This window comes from Macaca mulatta, chromosome 2 (assembly GCF_049350105.2).
Source record: "Macaca mulatta isolate MMU2019108-1 chromosome 2, T2T-MMU8v2.0, whole genome shotgun sequence".
NCBI classification, from domain to species: Eukaryota; Metazoa; Chordata; class Mammalia; order Primates; family Cercopithecidae; genus Macaca; species Macaca mulatta.
The window spans coordinates 102,104,301-102,128,891 of NC_133407.1; the positions used below are offsets into that span (position 1 = coordinate 102,104,301).

The 24,591-nt window shown below is 46.6% G+C and overlaps 1 protein-coding gene across 2 annotated transcripts in view; it reads right to left on the minus strand.

Annotated features, from left to right (window-relative positions):
* The window catches only part of LOC144339521 (SH3 domain and tetratricopeptide repeat-containing protein 1-like), a 56,261-nt gene that overhangs the window by 9,539 nt on the left and 22,131 nt on the right, over positions 1–24,591 (minus strand). The window contains exon 2 of one of the 2 annotated variants that reach the window (XM_077994196.1): positions 636–806. In XM_077994196.1, the coding sequence (XP_077850322.1) occupies positions 636–759 (124 nt within the window). In that variant the 5' untranslated portion in view covers positions 760–806. Of the gene's footprint in view, positions 1–625; positions 807–24,591 lie in introns of both variants that reach the window. The other variant, XM_077994197.1, reaches the window with a different exon arrangement.

Here is a 24,591-nt window from a genome sequence, read left to right on the forward strand (position 1 = left end):
GAACCTGAGACCAAGACTGGAGCCAGTCTCCCAGGTCCCCATGGAATCTGGCTCCTTCCCTGCTCTCTCAGTAAGTCCGACACTCGAGGGGGTGTGACTGCAGCAATGTCACTGGGCCCTGTGGGTGGGGTGGCCAGGGCCATGGTTACCCCACCAGGTCAGGATGCTTGGGGGAAGCCGAGTAGGCCACATATGGGATGTGAGACCTTGAAACCCTGCCCCAGGGAAGCAGGTGACACAACTGGCTCTGTCTTCTGTGGGAGAGAAGCCACAGGTGGCTGCTGTGGTCACATTTAAGGGGACAGATGAAGGCCAGGAGTGAAGATTCAGGGCAGGCAGAGGTCAGATGACAAAAGCCACCATAGTAGGAAGAACAGCCCAGAGTGCACGTACTGCCTCTGCTGGGGTGGAGATGACCTTTGACCCAACAAGGGAGGCTCAAGCTGGGACTCACGGGCCAGCAGCAGCCCTGGAACGACCCCAGGCCCACCAGCTCAAAGCATCTGATGCCAAGGAACCAAATGATCAAAAGGAGAGGGGCTGCTAGGGTCCTGGGCCAGCTTTCTTGTGCCCCCCTCCCTGCCCTGCCCGTCCCCACCTCCACCACCGCAAAGCCAGCCCTTACCGCTCGGTACCCAGGGACAGGTAGAGCTGACTGATGGTCTCCAGGGGCTGCCCCTCCAGCACCTTGTCGGCCACCTTGCGGGCCAGGGAGAGCTGGAGCTCATGGTAGATGACACACTGGGCCTCGCTGGGCATGACGGTGCCGTAGAAGTAGCACAGCCGCTGGACGGCCCACAGCTGGCCTGGGCAGAAGACAAAATGGAAGATGTTAGTCTCCCAGCGTCGAAGCGAGGCTGGCTGGGCTCGGAGGCCCCTGCGCCATGCTTGCCTCTTTCACACCTCTGTGAGCCTGGGCCCCATAGGTGGGGAGACTGAGCACAGACAGGCCATGCACCCATTTCAGGACAGATTCCGAACACACAGTCACATGGGCACACCTTGGTGCAGATGCTCATGGTAGAGGCCGGCCTTCTTTACAACTCCCAGGGCCGAGGTCCTGGCCAGGCTCGGCCCCTGCACCAGGCCATCTATTTCTGCTTCACAAAGCCTCTCTGGCCAGGACCACGGCCGCCTTCAGCCTGAGCTGATGAGGCCAGGGGCACAAGTAGCCCCTGTCGCAGATGGAACCCTGAGAGAGCAAAGCCAAGCGTCATGTCTGCCACATACGGCATCATGTTGGGGGAACGGGGTTCAAAGCTGGGCCCTGGCGGTGGAAAGCTTCTGATTTTCTAGTGCCAGAAACATTCCGGAGATTAACACAAGAAACCAGGTACGCCGAATGGACATCTGTTACACACACCACCCAACAACAGCTGAATACACAGTCCTCTCGAGCACCCATGGGACATTCCCCATGACAGACCATGTGCCAGGCCACAAAATGAGCCTCAGTGAATGGAGAAGGTCTGAGACCAAAGCAGAGGTGTTCTTCAGCTGTACTGGCATGAAACTGGAAATCAACAGTGAAGGAAATGTGACAAATTCAAAAATATGTGGAAATTACACACTCCTAAACAACCAGTGAGTCAAAGAGACCATCAGGGAAACTGAAAACTAATTTGAGAAGAATGCAAACAAATGCACAGCCCGGGCCAGCGCGGTGGCTCACGCCTGTCATCCCAGCACTGTGGGAGGCCGAGGCGGGAGGATCGCTTGAGTCCAGGAGTTTGAGAACAGCCTGGGAAACATGGTGAAATCCCGTCTCTATAAAAAAATAAAATATAAAAATTAGCCGGGTAGGGTGGTGCACGTCTGTAATCCCAGCTACTCGGGAGGCTGAGGCATGAGAATGGCTTGAACCTGGGTAGAAGTTGCAGTGAGCCAAGATTGCACCACTGCACCCCACCCTGGGCAATAGAGCAAAACTCTGTCTTTAAAAAAAAAAAAATAGCACAGTGTACCAAAAATTCCAAGATGCAGCTAAGGCAGTGCTGAAAGGGAAATTTATAACTGTAAATGTCTACATTCAAAGAAAGAAGAAAAATCTCAAATCAAAAACCTAACCTTCCACCTTGAGAAACTAGAAAAAGAATGAACTAAACCCAAAGCAAATAAAAGGAAGAAAATAATAAACATGAGAGTGGAAATGGGAAGTAAAAATACAGAGAATGGAAAAACAAAAGAGATAATCAACAGAACCAAAAGTGGGTTTTTTGAAAATAATAACAAAATTGACAAATCTTTCACCAGACTGACCAAGAAAAGAAAGAGGGACACAAATGACTGAAATCAGAGACTGAGCACCATGGCTCACGCCTGTCATCCCAGCGCTTTGTGAGGCCGAGGTGGAAGGATCACTGAGGCCAGCATTCAAGACCAGCCTGGGGGAACATGATGAGACCCCATCTCTAATAAAAAGAAATAAATAAAAAATTAAAAACCCAAGTTTCTAAAATGAGAAATGAAAGAGGAAACATTATTGCCAACCTGACAGAAATAAAAGGATTCCATGAAAACACTACGAACAACTCTACACCAACAAATCAGACCATCTAGACACAACAGCCAAACTCCTAAAATGACACAAACTACCAAAAATGACTCAAAAATGACCCCAAGTAAGCATGTGGGGTATCAGCCCCGCCCTCGGTCTCCTCGACCGTTCAGCGCAGGGTGGGGAGATAGGGAAGCATGATCCCTGTTCCCTGGCCTGCATTTCCAAGTCTGAATCCCCCAGCACCCTGGGGAGGGCCTCGTAGGAGGAGGTGCCACAGGCTATTGTGCCAGGAGCCACGGGAGGCTGCAGTGGGGGTTGGGGCGCTGGATTCCTGGAGGGTCTCCTTCCAGTCAAAGAATGCCCCTGGGGAAGAAGCCTGGGTCTGAACCTCCCAACCCTCCTTGGGCAGATGTGTGGGACCGGGGCCCCTTCACACGGTCCTTCCCAAAATCTCATCCCTCCTAGGGCCAGGAGTGGGTGCCAGGCCTGTGCTGGGAAATGGGCAGATTTGGCCACAGCCCCTGGGGCTCTGGTCCAGGCCACAGGAGGCAGCTCTGAGTGGTCTCACGATGCCATGACAAAGCGCTGCAAGGCAGAGGGGACCCACAACAGTATCCCTTGTCTCGGCCATTTCCCTGGACTCAACTTCCTCATCTATCCTCTGCGGCCTAGATTTCGGACAGCCCTGCCCACCTACTGTCCATTCACTGCTCAGTCTGCAGTGACTATTGGATAGCACTCCATGGCTCCCCAGTGCTCTTGGGGAAAAGGCCAAGCCACAGCCTGAGGCCCCAGGCCCTGCTTAGCTCTCCAGAAGAGCTTCTCACCATCCAGCACCCAACCCACGCACTCCTAACTCTGCACCTCCCTGCATAAGCCCTGCTCACTCACCCCCGCTCACACCCCACTTATCCCCGCTCACACTTCTGCTCACTCACCCCAATCACACCTCCGCTCACTCACCCCCACTCACTCATCTCCACTCACACTCCCGCTCACTCACCCCATCACACCTCCGCTCACTCACCCCCACTCATCTCCACTCACACTCCCGCTCACTCACCCCCATCACACCTCCGCTCACTCACCCCCACTCAGTCATCCCCGCTCACACTCCTGCTCACTCACCCCCATCACACCTCCACTCACTCACCCCCACTCACTCATCTCCACTCACACTCCCGCTCACTCATCCCCACTCACTCACCACCGCACCCCACTCATCCCAGCTCACACTCCTGCTCACTCACTCCCATCACACCTCTGCTCACTCACCCCCACTCACTCATCCCTGCTCACTCACCCCCATCACACCTCCGCTCACTCACCACCACTCACTCATCCCCGCTCACACTCCCGTTCGCTCACCCCCACTCACTCACCCCCACTCACTCACCCCCACTCAATCACCCCCACTCACTCACCGCCGCTCACACCCCCTTCATCCCCGCTCACTCACCCCCACTCGCTCACCCCTGCTCACACCCCACTCATTCCCGCTCACACTCCCACTCTCTCACCCCCATCACACCTCCACTCACTCACCCCCACTCACTCATCCCCGCTCACTCACCCCCACTCACTCACCACCACTCACCCCCACTAGCTTATCCCTGGTCCTTCACACAGGCTACACCACCAGCCCCTCCCCCACCACCTATTACTTGACTAAATCCTCTCAACCCTCTGGTCCCAGACTAAGAGTCTTCCCTAACCCGGGGCCAAGTGCTGCCCCGCCATCACGCCACTCACCCTTTTGTGGCTTCTCTGGCCTAAAGCTCACATTCTCACGCTCAGTCCCTGCCACCCGAGGACCCCACAAGCCCCATTTATGGGTGGGGCCTGGCACACACTGCACAACGAGCTGCTTTTGCATGAACTGCTCTGCGGCTTTGGGCAATCACCCGCCCCATGTCCTCTGTGAAGTGGGATGACAGGTGCGCAGGCTGCCAACACACCAAGCAGATAACACGGGCACAAGAACCGGCGTTCAGGGCCTGGCTCATGGAGGGGCCCCAAGTCCCAGCTCAGCAGAGCCTGTCTTGATCCCAGGGTTATGGCTAGGGATTCCCAGCATGCAGGACTTTCCGTGCTCAAGGCAGCATGGTCCCTGGGCAAAGTGGGAAGAGCTGGCTGCCCCAGTAGGGCAGAGGGCCTGGCCCTGCGTGGGAACCGCCTGTCTCCAGGGCGCTTGCCAACATCTGCTGCTGGCCATGACTCAGCACTTTCGATGGTAGAAAAACCACCACTTGTTTCTGAATCACAAACCCCAGGTGTGCCCTGACGCGAGTGGCCCCGGAAGGCGCACAGGAGGAACCGGGGCACTCACTCTCCACAAGGCCCATCTCCACAGCGACCAGAAGGGCCCACTCATAGTAGCCCTTGCCCTGCTGGGCCGGACCCTGGTGGGTGCAGAGGTGGCCCAGCTGCAGGAGCACGTGGGTGAAGTCCCGGCCACACTCCCTGCAGGGCAGCCTCGAGAACAGCCTCACGGCCTCCAGGAGGTGGTGCTGGGCCAGCCTGCTGGCACCCGCGTGCAGACATAGGGTCCCGAAGTTGGCCAGCACCACTGCCTGGTTCCTCCGCTGGCCCAGGTCCTGAGCCACCCGCAGGGTACGGTAGTAGCCCTAGGCTGCCTGTCTCATCTGGCCCAGCAGGGCAAGGGCTACTATGCCTTCAGAGCCACGTCTCTCTCTTGTCATCTAACCCATTTAAACTCTCCTTTCAAACTATATGCCAGACCTAACCACTTCTCACCTTTCTCATCATTTCCAACCAGGTCCAGCCCTCATCAGAGCGCTCTGGGTTACTGCAAAAGCCTCCCAATCGCCAGGCACAGTGGCTCATGCTTGTAATCCCAGTACTTTGGTAGACCAAGGCAGGTGGATCATCAGAGGTCAGGAGTTCAAGACCAGCCTGGCCAACATGGTGAAACCCCTCTACTAAAAATACAAAAAATTAGCCAAGCATGGTGGTGGGTGCCTGTAATCCCAGCTATTCGGGAGGCTGAAGCAGGAGAATCACTTGAACACAGAAGGCAGAGGTTACAGTGAGCCGAGATCGTGCCATTGCACTCCAGCCTGGGTGACAAGAGCAAAACTCCATCTCAGAAGGTTTAAAAAAAAAAAAAAAAAAAAAGCCTCCCAACCTACCTCTCTCCTTCCACCTTTCACCCTGCCCTGCATTCTACCTTCCACTCTCAAACATTTCAGAAAAAAAAAAAAAATTATATCCACAGAGAGAGAAAGAGAAAGTGCAAATGGGGTAAAATGTTTGGGGAATCTGAGGGAAGAGTATATGGGAATTCTCTGTACTATTTTTGCAACTTTTCCATAAGTCTAGATTATTTTGAATTCAAGAGTTAAACAAAGAAAAAACAAAAACCAAAACAAAAACAAAACACTATCTCCCTTTGTGAATCCATCCTGTCTTTCCCCTGGCAACTGAAGGACACTCTCAACTAAGCACATCTATTTTTTCATGAACACTAAAAGAACCCTTGACTAGTTTTGACTTTCTGTGCTTGGCAGTAGAATTTCATATATATGTGTGTGTGTACATATATGTGTGTGGTGTGTGTGTATATACAGAAAGGGAGAAATATATATGTGTATATATATATAAATATATTGTAAATTTACAATGGTAATGTGTATACATATAAATATATGTGTGTGTGTAGATATATATAATACATACCCCATAGCCTGTCCTTAACCAGTTCTAAACTTAGTCGGAAAAACACATACCTAAGCAGAGAATTTCAAAATAATATGATGAACATTTTGATAGAGGGATGTGTTGCTATGGAACATGCTGCTAAGACACAAAACCTCCTAGATGGGGCAAAGAATGAACGAAGTTTTGCACCTATAGGCACCCCCTCTGATATCCCCTCAAACGTTTATATTTATATGCATTTGTTTCCCCCAGGACCCCCGTTTCATAAGGGTTAGTCCTAGAGCCTAGCAAGTTCCTACTACAGCTGGCACACATATGCCATTCAAGAAACAGTGGCTGAGTGAATGACGAGTTAAGAACCATTTGTCAGCCAGTGCTCAGTAATACAAAATGCACTGGTATGCAAATTATATTTTTGTTGAAAGCAAGGGCAGGATCACAAATTATCTTTCCAGAGAGAGCAAACCTCAAAAGCTTCTTTACCCTACTAAAGCACGTTATAAGAAGCTCCCCTTATATAAAAGAAAACCTCCTCATTCGTTATCAATGGCATGGAAACCTAATAAGCCTTCACCTCTGATGACATCTCTTCCATCCCCAGGGCTAGAAGAAGGAGGTTCCGGAAACCCTGGTAGTTGTGAAGGTGGCTCCCAGCTCTGACAGTCTTGAACCCTGTGGGTGCGGGGGTCACACAGCAGAAGAACAACAGAGGGAAGCATCATCAGGCTTTGAATATGTTTGAACCAGAGATGGCAAATAGGCTGCAGCCAACTGAAAACACCAGAGATTCATGGTGGCCACCTGAGGGGTTGTGCTCTTAAAAAACAAAAATTAAAATTAAAAATTAAAAAATTAAAAAAGGAAGGGGTCAAGAATCCATCAGGTCTGACTGAGATGTGTATCAGTGACTAACACCCCATATGGCAAAAGTACTCCGGTGCGCTTTGGGTACTCACAGCTTCAGCAGTATTCAAAGGCGTGTGCTTCCCTAAGACTAAGCCACGGGAATACCCCCAGCAACAATGCCAGGAGAAATGTCTAACATGGATTTGGCTAGAAATACAGTTGTCTTTAACAAATTAACACTGAATAAATCCTGACTTATTAGAGCCTGCGAGAATGACATTCTCAATGATAACAGTTATCACTACAATCTCCAAACATCTGCGATCCTGCGAGGAGGAACTGTGACAGCGCAGGCCACGTGTCCAGACTGCTTCCCAGACTGCCTGTTACAGAATAAAAGAAATGAAACCCCCCCTAAGAATGTCTTCACTCACATTTAGCCAGTTGTTCCTTTGTGTGCATCTCTGTGCTAAAATGGCCATTCTTCCCCACAGCCTGAAGTCATACGCTAAAATAAATGAGACTCACATGAAGCCAGAAATGTGCAGATGCCAAGGAAACCAACACAAACAAAATGGGCTGGAGAGTGTGGCCAGGAGGATGGTACTTCCCAGGAAGCAATTACTTCATCTCTGCCCATGAAGCAGGCAGCTGTCACTGTCCCCCAGGCCCACGCCAGCCACTCGAAGTAGGTTCTAACCAAACTACCTCCAACAATCAACATAAATACACCACACAATTGGCTTCTGAAAGGACACCTTGCAACCAACAAGAAACTGCTAGCACAACTTTGAAAAACTGTGCAACTAAAATCCTTGGAAAGGGATCAACACTGCCACATTTTGACTCAAATACTGTTTCGTGGTAGCACTGCAATAATTCACTGAAACAAAAGAATGAATGAGGAACATTATATAAATGAATATAAAAGAATGAATGAAGAATGAACATTATATAAATGAATGTTTATATAGGAATCAGAGGAAGCATGACTAATCATTTAAAGAAATAGGTCAAGAAACTGCTAGGTTCAGATGCTACCGTGAGACACTGTCAGGGCCTTAGGCAAATTCACTTCTCTTGGTCCTGTTTCTAGGTTCATCAAAAATCAGCTTCGGATTAGGGAATCTGTTGCTTTCCAATGCCTTCCTTCTGCGATTCCAGCCCAGATTTTAGGACTGCTCTCCCACTTGGTATATGAAAGCACTTTCTATGTATAATAGCAAGAGTACATTTCTGTGTTGAATGCGGTTTGGGACCTACTCTATGAGGCAGAATATCATCATATAATTTTAAGCATGACAACAAGACACATTCTAGATAAGGATAACACATAAGGCGTGGCCATACACCTGTGCGTGCCTGGCAGGGAGATGGGGAAGTCTCATTTAATGAAGCCGGGGTGCCTGTTGCACCTTAACATCCTCAGTCCACATCAAGTTCACAACGTCCTTCTGACATCAAACCACAGGTATCACATACTTTTCCATACTTTCCACCCAAGATTAAAATATGCAGAGCACCGTGATAAACACACCTCCATCCCCAGCATGTGGGCTCACATTCTGTAGAATTACATACTTTCGGGGCAAAATGGTGACCAGGTTGTAGCGGCAAGCAAGACTGGGCTCCGTGGGGACAGCAGGCCCTGCAGCAGCCATCACTCCTGTCGCCACAGTCTGATGCAGCTGCAGAGAAGCTGTGGCTGAGGCCATTCACTTTGTGAGAGAACCGCACAGGAGGGAAAAGGTAGGGAAGAGGGCAATGTCAGGCTTCTGAGCCCAAGCCAAGCCATCGCATCCCCTGTGACTTGCACATATATGCCCAGATGGCCTGAAGTAACTGAAGAATCACAAAAGAAGTGCAAATGCCCTGTCCCGCCTTAACTGATGACATTCCACCACAAAAGAAGTGAAAATGGCCGGTTCTTGCCTTAAGTGATGATATTATCTTGTGAAATTCCTTTTCCTGGCTCATCCTGGCTCAAAAAGCTCCCACACTGAGCACCTTGTGACCCCCACTCCTGCCCACCAGAGAACAACCCCCCTTTGACTGTAATTTTCCTTTACCTACCCAAATCCTATAAAACGGCCCCACCCTTATCTCCCTCCACTGACTCTCCTTTAGGACTCAGCCCGCCTGCACCCAGGTGATTAAAAAGCTTTATTGCTCACACAAAGCCTGTTTGGTGGTCTCTTCACACGGACATACATGACAGGCAGGTGCAGAGCCAGGGAAGGATCTGTGATGAGAACAGAAAGGAATGCGCCTCCCTGTACACACACTCGGATTTTATGACAATGTGGGTAGGGGGCTGAACTGGATGCCTGAGAACATTCCTCCAAGTTCCTTTGCTGATTTTCTAAATATTGGTGTAAAATCTGAATTCAGAAAATTTTTTTAAATCGCTTCAATCAACATCTTTGTCTGGTGCTCAGCATCAGGTCTACATGATTATCTAGAAAACCAACTTCAGTTCTAAGGCTCACGTCCTCCTACAGTGTCCCAGGGATTTTACAAGGGAACGCACCTCTCATTCGCATCAAGAACACACACAACTACCATTAAATAAATGCTTAATTTGCTTACACAATTTTTTAAACACCCAGATTTGAAATACAATAAAGAAGACAACTTTTTGATAGCTCTGCTTGCCAACTGGGAACTGCAGGTGGAGAAAATAACCTGCCATGATTTCTAACCAGTCAACCACCTGTCTTCCCTGGCTGCAGTAGGAGCAATCTTTCTGAGCTCAGGATGAAAAAGAACCCAGCTGGTTAAGGGACAGATAATCATCAGTTCTCAGCAGGCCTCCCAGGAATCCCCATGTGATACGTAGAAGTAAAAAGCTATCAATGACCAAGCATCTGGACGCTTATCCCACCTTGCCATCTGCTTCTCCTGCCATGCAAATATAAAATTAATAAGCCTGCTATTAGAGAACAGAGTTGGTGCTGCATCTGTCTTCCTAAAATTACGGATAATTACCAGCCCACAATGGCTTCTAATCAGATTTGAGTGGTCCCTTAGACAGGAAGCTAAAGTGCCTCAGCCCTAAACTGAGAAGAAAACAGAAACTGGAATGTTCTAGGTTTGATTTTTTCCCCCTTGTTCTAAAGTTGCTGTTCCCAAATCTCCTTCTACTGTCTTGTTTATAAAATGTATGAGAAACAGGGAAATTAAAAGACACTATAGAAATGGCCACTTTTTCTAGGTACAAACTTCGTTAACATGATTTTCAGTTGCTGGGCTTTTTCTCCACAAACTGTGAGCCTGGAGTACATTTTTCTCCCTCGTGGTTACACATTCAGAGTCAGGGAAAGTGGCTTTAGCAGTAAAGAGGGGAGTGCAGTGAGAAGTGACTGGGCACTGAGAAGGGCAGACAGGGACTCTACCTCGGTGTCCTGCAGCATTCCTGGGCCTCGGCCTTTACTTTTCTATCTGAACAAGGGATCTAAAGGCCCGTGATTCTAGGCCACGACAGCTCTTCATACACACATACGCAAATATCACACGCCTATGTGAAAAGCTGTGACACTTGGCTGATTCCCTGAAGAAGTTATCTTGTATCATTTCTACTCAAGTACTCCACCTCCTTCCAGACAAGTATCTGAGGATGATGGGCTATCCCACAGCAATGTGTGTAACCTCTCCTGCTTATGATCCCTGTTCACATAGCATTTTCCAAAAGCATTTGGTGTGAAGTGACAGAAGAAAGAAGAAGAAGGTTCTTTTAGCCCATTCATTCATTCATTCATTCATTCAACAAATATTGACTGACTACGTGCCAGGCACTGGTGATATAACAAGGAACATATATATTTTTGTAGGTAGAGACAGACAACCAAAAAGTATGTTAAAGAGTGATCAATGCGGTAGAGGAAAATACACCAGGAAACAGGAAAGAAGAATACCCCTAGCCACCCTACACTGGGGTGATGCCAGCGTTACAAAATGGAAACAGCGGCCTGGCACGGTGGCTCACACCTGTAATCTCAGCTCTTTGGGAGACTGACGCAGGCAGATCATCTGAGTTCAGGAGTTCAAGATCAGCCTGACCAATACGGCAAAACTCTGTCTCTACTAAAAACATAAAAATTAGCTGGAGGTGGTGGCACACACCTGTAATCCCAGTTACTCAGGAAGCTGAGGCACAAGAATCACTTGAACCTGGGAGGCAGAGGTTGGAGTGAGCCGAGGTCGCGCCACTGCACTCCAGCCTGGGTGACAGAGCAAGACTCTGTCTCAAAAACAGTAAAAATAAAAATAAAATGTAAACAGAGAATAAGATACCAAAAGAAAGAATGTGAACGATTAATTGTAACAAAAGCCTTTGTAAGCTGATACTTTCCTTCCTGGATCCTTGTACCTTACAAATGGAAAAAAACGGTGGGTAGGGGTAGCATCAAAATGATGGTGATGTTTTAAGATGGCTTTGGGTTTCAGATGTCTGACAGCCATACTTGAAAGGACACAAAGATAGATGTGTACCCGCCCCCCATCCGCTACACCCTTGTTCTGCTCTCTAATCTTTGCACATACCAGAGATTTCGTAAGTTCTGTGAGTACCTGGTTTTCTGCACGTACCAGAGATTTTGTTTTGCACATACCAGAGATTTTGTAAGTTCTGAGGCAAGGTCACAAGACGTGTTTAAGTAAGATAAACTCTTGCTGCCATAAACCTGCTCTCCCGCCTCAAAGTTTGAACCAAAATATCAGAAATGGCAGGAACCAATCATAGTTAGCCAAATCGCCTTGTTCAAACACTAGCCAATCATATATCTGATTTGTATAATAACTCTATGCCCACTTTTCTTAGACTATATAACATTGTTCGGAGCTGAGTGGGGGAGCTTTCCTGCCCGTCTCGTTTCACGAGCGAGGGAGAGTTCCAGGTTCGAACCTGTAATAAAGATCCTTGCTGCTTAGCTTTGACTCTGGACTCTGGTGGTCTTCTTCGGGGAATAAATGGTCTGGGCATAACATACTCATGTACTTCAAGGAGAAAGCTCTAGCTCTATAAGCCATCTGGGCAATGGTTTAATGTCTTTTTTTTTTTTCAGAGGGTTTTTAAAGTACAGGAAAACGTGTGTGTTTATTTGGCTGCTCTGTGCCTGCACACGTGCAAGCTGTGCTAACAGGTTTTTCCATGTTTTGCTGAATTTGCCAGCTTGCCATAAACAGGCTTCCATGTCTTAATTGTCTATAAATGGCACAAACACACAAAAATGCAAATCAAGACAAGCTGTCCCTTCAACTGCTGCTGCCATGATGACAGCGAGCGACAATTGGCCAAATCAATACATGGAGACTGAAGCTGTCCGGCAGAGAGCACAGGGCCGACTGCTTTTCCCATAGCATTTAAAGAAACAAGCGGAAACAGCTCTCCACACAGGACAGACACGTCCTTTGTTCTTTGAATAAATGCTGCCAATGCCCAAAATACTTTCTCCATCACACTATCTATATGGAATTCAAGTTCCTTCCAATACCATGAGTAACGCCAGTGATAGACTATGTTTAGCCATAATGACCCATTAGCATTCTTTTTCCTCTAAAATGTTGAAATAATAACATTGAGTGTGCACTCACGAGGTGCCAGGCTCTGAGTTTGATCTCGTTTAGTTCTCATTGAAATCCGGTAAGATCAGTACCATATTCTCTCATTTTTCATAGATGAGGAAACTGAGTCACAGAAAGGCTAAGTAAGTTGTCCATGGTCACAGGTTATTTAGGAACTTTTCTCCAAACTTTCAAAAGTTAACTACTGCCACTATTACAAATGGGTTTCTGTTTGTTTGTTTTTCTTTTTTTTTTGAGACAGGGTCTTGCTCTGACCAGACGAGTGCAGTGGCGTGATGATGTTTCACTGCAGCCTCAACTTCCCGGACTCAAGTGATTCTCGCACCTCAGCCTCTCCAGTAGCTGGGATTACAGGCATGAGCCACCACACCTGGCTAATTTTTTAATTTTTATTTTTTGCAGGGATGGGGCTTCACCATGTTGCCCAGACTGGTTCCGAACTCTGGGCTCAAGAGATCCTCCCAGGTCGGCCTCCCAAAGTGCTGGGATTACAGGTGTAAACCACTGTGCACAGCCCTACAAATGCGACTTGTACAAAGTCAGAGCAGTGAGCAGGAAGAGAACAGAGACTTCAGTGAGTCTCCTGGATGTTGCAACACCATATCCCTCCTCCATACCGTAATGTGTCTACACCCACCAAGCTCCTAGACGTTGAAGGCAGGCCAGCTCAGAGACGAAACAGCAGTAAAGAAAGAGAAGATGCAGACATGCGTCTTGATTTCAGTTCGAGCGTGCGTCTCTCCCCTGCAGCTGCACAGGCAGAAACCAGGGGCCGTGAGTCTGAGGCAGTGTGTTTGGTTCCTGGCAGGTAATCTTTTGGGAGACCATCCCATACAATTAGTGTTACACTTCTCAAAAAGGAAGTGAGACTTTTATAGAAAAATCGAGAAAGGTCTAATAAAACCACAAAAGGATAATATAACAACAAATTAAATTCATCTGTCCAAACTGAAATCCCAAAGCCCTCTGGGCACACAGCTGCTTTTCTGAGCTGAAATTCAGCTCCAGCTAAGAAACAGGTCAACTTTTCTAAAAAGATTTCTTTTTCACATGCCTTCAATAATAATTCCTTTCCCTCACTTGTCATTTTCCAGATTTAATGGCTCCGTTGGCCTTCCTCTTATTTAGGCCATGAGCACTGACTGCATGTCTGCTACGGCCGGGACTCCAAGGGAGGCACCCTAGGGAACACAGATGACGGCAGCACAGCGACACCCTCAAGGAGCACACACGGGGAAGGCAAGACGATACCATCGCAGCCTTCAAACAGAAAAGAACTTGGCCTCCATACCCCGTCCCATTTCTAGAAAACAACGATGCTGAGTCAGTAACATTTACCGAACAGCCTGCAGTGTGGAGGCAGGCACGAGGGGGCTCCATGCGGGGAAGAGCACCTTCAGAAGGGGGCATGCAAGCAACGTGGAGGCAGGAGACACTCCCACGCACAAGGGCCAGCCTGGGGGCCTGCAGAAATGCCCATGCATCTGGGAGGAGGGAGAGAGGACAAGATACTTAAATGCTCCAAAATGAATAGAAGCCTCCCAAGAACCTCCCCCAAAATGGGGCAGGGATTTACAAAAGATCAAACCGAGCATGCGCAGTTACCTGAGCATAGCGCCACCAGAGCGAGCTATCGAGGAAGAAACAGGGTCACTAGAAGCCTGAGCCTCTACTCCCAGCTCTGCAACTCATTCACCCTATGACCTTGGTGAAGGCTCTTAGCTTCTGTGAGCCACAAGAGAATCACGGGAAAACAGAAGATAGGAAAACTGCTCTGCCTTTTTCACAGAACTGCTGAGGGAATAAAATCAGATAATGGATTTTTAAATTCTCTGTGAATTACGAAGCAAAATACAAACGTATGAAATCATTCTTACCATTAATAACAGCACTGTAAAATTAAGAGCAGAGTTAAGACCACAGCATTTTCCACCCCCCGACTCCCGAGAGAAATAGTGAGTCCAGCTGATGTATTTGGGCAACCCCAGTATCTAGGCCTTGAGAGCCTCAAACAGCTCAGGAACTCTGACAGTATCACTCCAGCCCAGTGCTCATTAAGTTCTCCAAGACAGCCACTGACATAAAATACTACAGCTTTTTCAGCTGGGCTTGAAGCCCTCCAAGCTCACAGCACAGCTAAACAATGAAGAAGAGGTTTTCTGCTACTAGGCTCAAAAGCTGGCTTTTGTAGATTCCCATAGAAAGAACATTCAAGGCCAGGCATGGTGGCTCATGCCTGTAATCCCAGCAATTTGGGAAGCCGAGGCAGGAGGATCACCTGAGGTCAGAAGTTCAAGAACAGCCTGGCCAATATGGTGAAGCCCCGTCTGTACTAAAACTACAAAAATTAGCCGGGGCATGCTGGCGAGCACCTGTAATCCCAGCTACTCGGGAGGCTGAGGCAGGAAAATCGCTTGAACTCAGGAGGCCGAGGTTGCAGTGAGCTGAGATCACGCCACTGCACTCCAGCCTGAGGGACAAGAGCGAAACTCCACCTCAAAGAAGAAAAAATAAAGAGCATTCTTTTTTGCTGATGTTAAATTTCCTGTGCTTAATACAGAGAAATCATACAACACTGAAATCCTGAAAAACATATCATAAAAAGCATTTAGTGACTGAAAAGACATTCAATATAACCTGTAACAGTGAGTTCCCCTCCTCTTTCCAGCCAGCTCCACTAATGCTGTGACCCTTAACAATGCTTTCACTAACACAGAGAAAAATTAATAGGACCGCTTACCCCTCTCAGCTGACAGCTAAACCAGTGCTTCTCCCTGGGCTCACTAAAGATGACCTTTACCTAAAACCAGGCTGCAACGACCCTGTAGATGTTGACTAACAATTTCAAAATTCCCATATTCTTTGTCCACTCCTAAGGAAGATGAACTGAAGCCAGGTGTCTCCAAGTCAGAACTAACAGAGGCCTTAAACATCAGATGGCCCATCCCCTTCTTTGACAACCAGGGGATCTAAAGCTGAGCTTATGGAAGAAAACAGCCTGGTTAGGAACAAAGCGGATACCAAAGCCTAGTCACTTAACCTCTGGTCCAGAACTCCTGCGACAATCCAGCACCCATATAGGATGAGTCTCCCTAACCAGAAACACCGAAATCCACAAGTGTGGATTTTGAGTGCCGACGTGACGCTCAAAGAAATGTTCATTGGAGCAGCTCAGATTCTGGATTTTTGAATTCAGGATGCTCAACCAGCAAGTATAATACAAATATTCAAAAATCCAAAAATGCAAAAAAATCTGAGACACTTCTGGTTCCAAGCAGTTTGGATGAGGGATATTCAACCTGCATTTTTTTTTTTCCTCTAATGAAGGAAATTAAAAATGAGGACCGAGCAAAGTCATTCAATCCATACTAAAGTCATTCAATAGTTTAATTAGTACCCATTTAAAGTTAAGTGCTACCCGCAGATATTTAAAAGGATGAACACATACATGCCTATAATCCCAGAACTTTGGAAGGCCGAGACGGGAGGATCACCTGATGTCAGGAGTTCAAAACCAGCACAGCTAGCATGGTGAAACTCCATCTCTACTAAAAATGCAAAAATTAGCCAGGCATGGTGGCGCACACCTGTTATCCCAGCTACTCGGGGGGCTGAAGCAGGAGAATCGCTTGAACCTGGGGGGAGCACGTTGCAGTGAGCCGAGATCACACCACTGTACTCTAGCCTGGATGACAAAGCAAGACTCTGTCTCAAAAAAAAAAAAAAGAAAAAAGAAAATTAATTTAAATTGTGTTTTCACATCGAGCCCATGTTCCCAGAACACAAGCCCTGCTCTATGCTCCAAGGGCACACAGGGTGCCCCTTTATCAATACTCACCATATTCCATGGCAGCCATTGGCACATGTCTGTCCATCACACTAGACTTCCTGTGCATGAGGCAGGGATCATATATTATTACCTTTCTGTCCCCAATGTCTGGCCTAGAAGACACTCAGTAAATGATTACTGAACTAAGTCAGTTACTAAGACATGTTTAACTTGTATTAACAAAATTGATTCAATACGTTTGCCAATGCAGCGTTCATACCACACAGCTTAAATCTCAACCTGCGGATTTATCTTGTGTTCTGCTAGATTATCACCTATTAACATTCAGGAGGCACCTAGTATGTGCTAGGCATTACTAATTGCTGGGGACCTAGCAGTGACAAAACAACATTCCTTGTTCAAAGAGGAGTTCTAATATAAAGAGGAATAGAAGGAACAGGCTAGATTGATGAGAGAGCTAAGAAAAGGACAGGCTGCCATGGGAAGCACCTGGTCTTGTCTGGATGGTACATAGTTAACGAAGTCTGAGTGCTTCATATGGCATAAGATCATCTCCTCCAAAGAAGCGAATGAAGCTTTGACTCCCCAGTACCGGAAGTCACCATAAAGGTGCACACAGCCACATGCTTAGTGTAGGAAGTGAAACCAACCAACCAAACAAAGCTCCAACTTCCAGAGGCAACAGTCCAATTATGAAATCCTCTGGCTACGTTCAATTGAAATTCAAGGTATTCAAGAGGCTAATATTTAAGTGATAAATTAACCCAACCACTTAAAACTAAACTAGTCTTTGGTTCAAGGGGTAAGGGTATATGCTACCTTTACAAATTTATTAGCTCTTAATATTTACATTTAAATATGATGATGATGGTGTAATAATAACTTTACTTAGTTACTATGTGTTAGGCACCAAACTAAGCACTTTACACACACATTTGCACAATCCTGTGAGATGATAATGACTCCTTGTCATCCCATTTCATAGCTGAAAGTCAGGTTTATATAAGCTTAAAAACTTGCCCCAGATGACACAGCTAGTTAGCAAGACCCAGGCAGCCTGACTCCATAGGCCTTGCTTAAAGAAGTAATATTTATAAACTGTCCAGCACAGCGGTGGTACAAACAAGAGTTTAATAAATGCCTAAAGAGTACTTCATACCCAAAATTGTTTCCCACCAATCAAACTACACTTACTCTGGTTCTGTGTAACCAACTGTCAAATCATTGTTCCATGAAGAAAAGGTGGAAAGGGTAGAGATCAGAATAGAGTGAATAACTGGTAAATATACTTCATGGCAGGTAGTAACAGGAGGTGGCATTTACGCTATTTCTACATTTGTTTGCATAAGACTTTTTTTCACAGTTCTAAAGCACAAGAACCATTCTAAGCTGGTGAAAGCATAAGGCATGTCTATGATCCAGGACTCCAATTCACTGTGGATCAGTGGATCTCAACTTTTATGGTATATCAGTTTTTAACAGCACTATAGCTGCCCAGGCTCCATTCCTGCAGATTCTATTTCAACTGGTCTGGAGTAAGCACGCATGCTTTTTTCAGTCCCCCAGATGCAGCTAGGTTTGCAAACCACTGTCCAAGATGCTCTCACACTTCCGCTCAGTTCAACACACACTCACTGAGATTCTAAGCACTATGAATTGGGCTAAGTTAACAAGTCAGGCTTGACTCCCTAATAATATTGGCAAAGAAACCAATATCAGAAATTTATTCCAGTCCAAACCAAATAAATTGCCGGGTGAAAAAAATGCCCAGGCAAAGTTTGCCACACAAAACAACTTCCTGTATCTTCCCGGTCCGTAGCCTAGAGACTGACTCTGAGCCATGAGAATTCAGAATCAGGGGAAAATGCCAGTCTGAGGCATCTGCCACACTCCTAGCACACCCCCAAAAGCGCCCAGCTACATTTCACATCCACTGTCCTAACAGGGGTCGAAATAGGGAAGAGCAGTGCAATACAGAAAACAGAGCCTGCTGGGTGCCAAAAGGCTGGGGAATTCCAGTCCTAGCCCTGCTACCAATCAGTCTGGTCACTTCTCTCTGGTCCTGGTGTGGCCAACAGTTACGCGAGAGGGTGAGGCATAAAAACACAGATGTCAGGCAAGCTCCAGCATCCAAAATACATAGAAATTAAAAAGCATTAAGGTGATATCAAGGAATATATGCCATCAACCAGAAAAGTAACTGAAGTATTCCTTTTCCCATTCATAAGAAATCAAATGTGGAAGCAGAAAATTGAGCAATCAGCCTACCAAGTTGACTGGGGCAACAGAATACACTCACGGATTCTGTTCAAAACAGCGGGGGTGACAGACCAAAAGGAGAATGGCAGAGTGTCCCTCTCTCCTCTGTCCACCCATGCCACCAGCACGTGAGTGCGTCCACACGCAGCGCCCAGTCTCCTGTTCCACTGACGCCAGCGTCCACTCACCGCAAGCCTACTAAGTGCCACATCTGCTCTGATGCTCCCTCATCTCATCACCATAGACATCCCTGCTGGAGGTGAGTATGTGACAGACGAAAATCACAGAGGCCTAGGGAGGTTGAGACCCGCATTCCCACTGCGGTGAGGGTGTGCTTGAGAGGGACCCCACGGCTGGGCTCTCCATGCTGCTCTCCTCAGTAATCACTCCCAGACCAGAGCAGCAAGGGGGAATTTTCTTCCTCTCACTATTTTCAGCCCCTTGGCTGACCCAGCATTCCCCAGAAAGCTATCGAGTTCTGGAAGCTCTGAGGCCACAAAGCCATAAACGCAGGGGACACACAGCCCATCTGTCTCTAACGGGTCTTTTACTTGTCATGCTGGTCATTTCTAAGAGCAGATGGGTTAAGAAACACTTGGCAAGTTACCACGAAATGACCCCTCCACTCCTCCCTGGGGGAAGGCTGATTAGCGAGCAGTCAGGCCGGCTTTCTTCCCCCACTCCCTGCATTCCTGTCCCTAAGGAGCCACAGACAATCCCACCAAATATAGGCAGGAGACAGCCACCACCTTCCTACAGCTGGAGGGGGGAAGGGTCCTCTCGGGCCTTTCTAACTGCATGAAAACCAAACTGTGAGCCGTACTGACCCGGGCCTCACCCATGTTGCAGGCATGTACAACACAGGCACCCAGTGGTATCATCAGGCAGAACTATGAATGTGCTTTCCATCATTTTCATACAATGATTCCAGAACCGCTATTCACACAGCTCCACTTCTCACACATACGACGTGCTTCACGGATTACACAGCATTTTCACCATGCCCCTCATCCGCTCCTCCCAGCAGCCTTGTGTGATCCCTTCAGTATGCTTCCTCATCTCCATTTCTTAAGAAATGGAGTTTCTGAGGTTATGAAACCAAAACTTTCCCAAGAACATCCAGCTAGTGTTAGAACCAGGATATGAGGGCTTCTGATTCTACAACCAGTATTTGTGCCACTATTCCACATGGGCCCCTCCAGGGATTTCTGCCTGATCTTAAAATGCAGACAGCAAATCCGTCTCTCTAGAGTCCTGGGGTTCCCTATAGACAAGAACTAAAACTTCTAACAGGAAGTTTATACTTATTTGGAAGGCTACCTGGGATATTTCTTTTAAGTTAGTTTGTTCATGTTTTGGAAAGATTGTTCCAATGACAATGCGGGGCATGAATTGTAGAAAGGATTCCATGATGAGGCAGAGTAACAGTTTGGTGGCTCTTACAATAGTTCAAATGAGGCATGAGGCGCAACCAGAAAGGACAGAGGGAAAACGCATTGGAAAGAAATGCAAAATGAAGTCCACTCAGACCCAGGATGGAAAAAAGGGGATTAAGCATGATAGTGGTTTCTAGTTTGAAAGACTGATGAACAACGATGTCATTAACTACTGCAGAGTGGTATCTGGGGCCTGGGTGCACCAGTTTGTTTAACCATTCACCTGCTGAACAGTCTCCAGGCTGTTTCCAGGTTCTAGCCTTTATAAATAATGCTGCTATGAACAGATACATAAAGGCTTTTGTGTGAACATAAGTCTTCATTTCTCTGGGATAACTGCCCATGAATGTGAGTGCTACATCCTATGGCAATTGCACATTTAGTTTTTTCAGAAACTGTCAGCTGTTTTCCAGAATGGCTGTACCATCTTCCATTCCCACCAGCCAAGTGTGAGTGATCCCATTTCCTTGCATCCTCACCAGCACTGGTCTTGTTACTACTTTTTATTTTAGGCATTCTGATAGGTGTATAGTGATGTGGCTTTAGTGTGCATTTTTCTGATGGCTCATGATGTTGAACATCTTTTCCTGTGCTTATATGTTATCTGAAATGTCTCTTCAGGTCTTTTATTCATTTTCAAAGTAGATGATTTGGTTTCACTGTTGAATTTTGATAGTTCTTTATGTATTATAGATATGAGTCCTTTATCAGACATGTGGTTTGCAAATAGTTTATCCCAGTCTCTAACTCCTCTTTTCATCTTTATTTTGCACTGTACATTTTAGTCCATGATCCATTCTGAGTTAATTTTTGTACGAGGTATGAGGTTTAGATCAGAGTTCAGGTTTTTTTCCTATGAATAATCAGGTAGCCAGTAACTTTTTTTAAGAGACAAGGTCTCACTCTGTCACCCAGGCTGGAATGCAATGACAAGAACAGAGCTCACTGCAGCTTTGACTCCTGGGCTCAAGTTATCCTCCTGCCTCAGCCTCCTGGAGTAGCTGGGACCACAGGCAGGTGCTACCAAGACCAGTAAATTTTTTAGTTCTTGTAGAGACAGGGTCTTGAGCCATGTTACCCAGGCTGGTGTGGAACTCCTAGGCTAAAGTCATCATCCCACTTATATGGGGCCAGGCAGTGGCACATGACTGTAATCACAACACTTTGGGAGGATGAAGCAGGAGAATCACTTAAACCCAGGTATTCCAGATCAGCCTGAGCAACAGAGGGAGGCCCTGTCTCTGCAAAAAATTTTAAACATTAGCTGGGCATGGTGTTGTACACCTGTGGTCCCAGCTACTTGGGAGGCTGAGGTGGGAGGATCTCTCGAGCCTATGAGGCTGAGGCTGTAGTGAGCCATGATTGCACCACTACATTCCAGCCTGGGAGAAAGTGAGACGCTGTCTCCAAAAAACAAACAAACAAACAAACAAAAAATGCTAGAGCATCACCCATATGAGACAGGTATTGTCTTTTTGAAAATTTAATTACAGTTATATAATAGACATGTAAAATGTCCACTTTGAAAGCTTGAAAAATATATAACTCTAAGTATTCTTACCTTAAAATTCTGATTCCTACCTAAGATATCGCATACTGTTTACATAAGTATCACAATGCCTGGACAACAACTAAAAATGTGTACGAGGGAGAAAAATGAGCATGTATGCCTATTAATTAAGGTATATTTCCCCCTCATTACACAAAAAGTCATCACGGCAAACCCCTGTGACTGTATCTAAAGCAAGCCTACAGTTTTACTTCTCTGTATACTAAAATGCAAGGCTAAAATTCAAATACTAAACATTTCCTGAAGCCAAGGGTAGTTTACTTAAAATAAATGTCCAGGGTCTATATCAAAAATATGAAAAAGCTAGCTACTTAGCCATTGCAATCTAAGTTCAGCTTTTTCTTTTTAAATTGACACATAATTGTGCACTCTACATATGTATGGAGTACACATAGTGATGTTATAATACATGTAATGTATGTGATCAGCGTAATTAGCATATCCACCATCTCAAACATTTATCATTTCTTTGTGTTGGTAACGTTCAATACCCTTCCTCCAATTATCTGGAAATATATATATATACACATATATATATATATATATATATATATATTTTTTTTTTTTTTTTTTTTTTTTTTTGAGACAAAGTCTTGCTCTGTTGCCCAGGCTGGAGTGCAGTGGTGTGATCTCAGCTTACTGCAACATCTGCTTCCCAGGTTCAAGCTATTCTCCTGCCTCCGCCTCCCTGGTAGCTGGGGTTACAGGCACCCACCACTATGCCCGGCTAATTTTTGTATTTTTAGTAGAGATGGGGTTTCCCCACATTGGCCAGGCTGCTCTCAAACTCCTGACTTCAGGTGATCCACCCACCTCAGCCTCCCAAAGTGCTAGGATTACATGCATGAGCCATGGTGCCCAGCCTGAAACTATATATACTTGTTAACTATAGTCGTCCTATGTTATAAAACACTAGAACTTACTCCTATCTAGCTATAATTTTGCATCCTTTAACAAATTTCTCCCTATCTCCCTCTTCCCCCACCCTTCCAACACTCTAGGATCCTCTGTCTACTTTCAACTTCCATGAGATCTACTCCTTTTGCCTTCCACATAAGAGAACATATGCTGTGTAACTTTCTGTCCCTGGCTTATTTCACATAATATCTTCCAGTTCTATCCACATTGTTGAGAATAACAGGACTTCATCCTGTGTTATGGCTGAATAGTACTCCACTGTGTATAAAGACTACATTTTCTCTATCCATCATCTGCTGTTGGACACCGAGGCTGATTCCATACTTTGGCTATGGTGAACAGTGCTGCAGGAAACACAGAGGCGTGGATGCCCCTCCAACACTGATTTCCTTTTCTTTGGGTATCTACACTGTAGTAGGACTGCTGGATCACACTGTAATTTCATTTACAGTTTTCTGAGGGACTTCCATACTGTTTACCATAGTGGGTGCCCTAGCTTACTCTTACTCTTTTTCATTTTTCTCTTTGAGACAGAGTCTCACTGTTGTCCAAGCTGGAGTACAGTGGTGCAATCTCGGCTTGCTCACTGTAGCATCCGCCTCCCGGGTTCCAGTGGTTCTCATGCCTCGGCCTCCTGAGTATCGGGGATTACGGGCGCCTGCTACCGCACCTGGCAAATTTTTGTATTTTTTAGTAGAGATGCGGTTTCACCACGTTGGCCAGGCTGGTCTTGAACTCCTGGCCTCAAGTGATCCGCCCACCTCAGTCGCCCAACAGTGCTGGGATTACAGGTGTGATCCACCATGCCCAGATAATTTTTGTGTTTTTAGTAGAGACGGGGTTTCACCATGTTGGCCAAGCTGGTTTCAAACTCCTGACATCAGGTGATCTGCCCGTCTCGGCCTCCCAAAGTGCTGGGATGTCCGCGTGCACCCCGTGCCCAGCCAGCTGCTCTAGTTTACACCCCCCTACACCCTGTAAGAGCTCCCTTGTCTCCATATCCTTGTCAGCACTTGTTATTTTTTGTCTTTTTGATAATACCCATCCTAATCGGTGAGATGATACCTCACTGCGGTTTTGATTTGCATTTCTCTGATTATAAGTGATACTGAACATTTTTTTCACATATTTTTTGGCCATTTGTATGTCTTCTTTCAAGAAATGTCTGTTCGGTTGGGTGTGGTGACACAAACCTGTAAGCCCAGCACTCAGAACGCTAAGGCAGGAGGACAGCTTGAGCCTAGACCAGCCTAGGCAGCATAGCAAAACCCTAGCTCAAAAAGAAAAAAAAAAAGAAATATCTGTGTCTGTTCAGCTTTTTGACCTCCAAAAATTAAGAGCCCATTTTGGAATCGGACGACCTGCCTGATTCAGAGACAATCTGTGGGCCGGGCGCGGTGGCTCAAGCCTGTAATCCCAGCATTTTGAGAGGCCGAGACGGGCGGATCACGAGGTCAGCAGATCGAGACCATCCTGGCTAACCCGGTGAAACCCCGTCTCTACTAAAAAATACAAAAAAACTAGCCGGGCAAGGTGGCGGGCGCTTGTAGTCCCAGCTACTCGGGAGGCTGAGGCAGGAGAATGGCGTAAACCCGGGAGGTGGAGCTTGCAGTGAGCTGAGATCCGGCCTGGGCGACAGAGCGAGACTCCGTCTCAAAAAAAACAAAACAAAACAAAACAGAGACAATCTGTGTTTGGTTCTACTCTGCTACTTCCTATGTGACTTTGGGAAGTTCCCTTAGCCACTTTGAGCTCAACTTCCTCAACATTAACCAGGAATAAGTACCACCTGCCTCTGCTGGTTAATGCTGAGGACTGAAAGGAGAACCTCAACGCCACTTGACCATGCTGCCTGGCGGAAGCCCTTCAATGCGAGACTGGTAGGATCATCTGAAGCTAAGTACAACTTTCCTTTCCACTGTCCTAGGCTCACTCTGCATGCGATTAGAAAGGAATAGCGAATAAAGGAAACCAAAATAATTGCTTAATTTTTAATAAGAAATTTTTA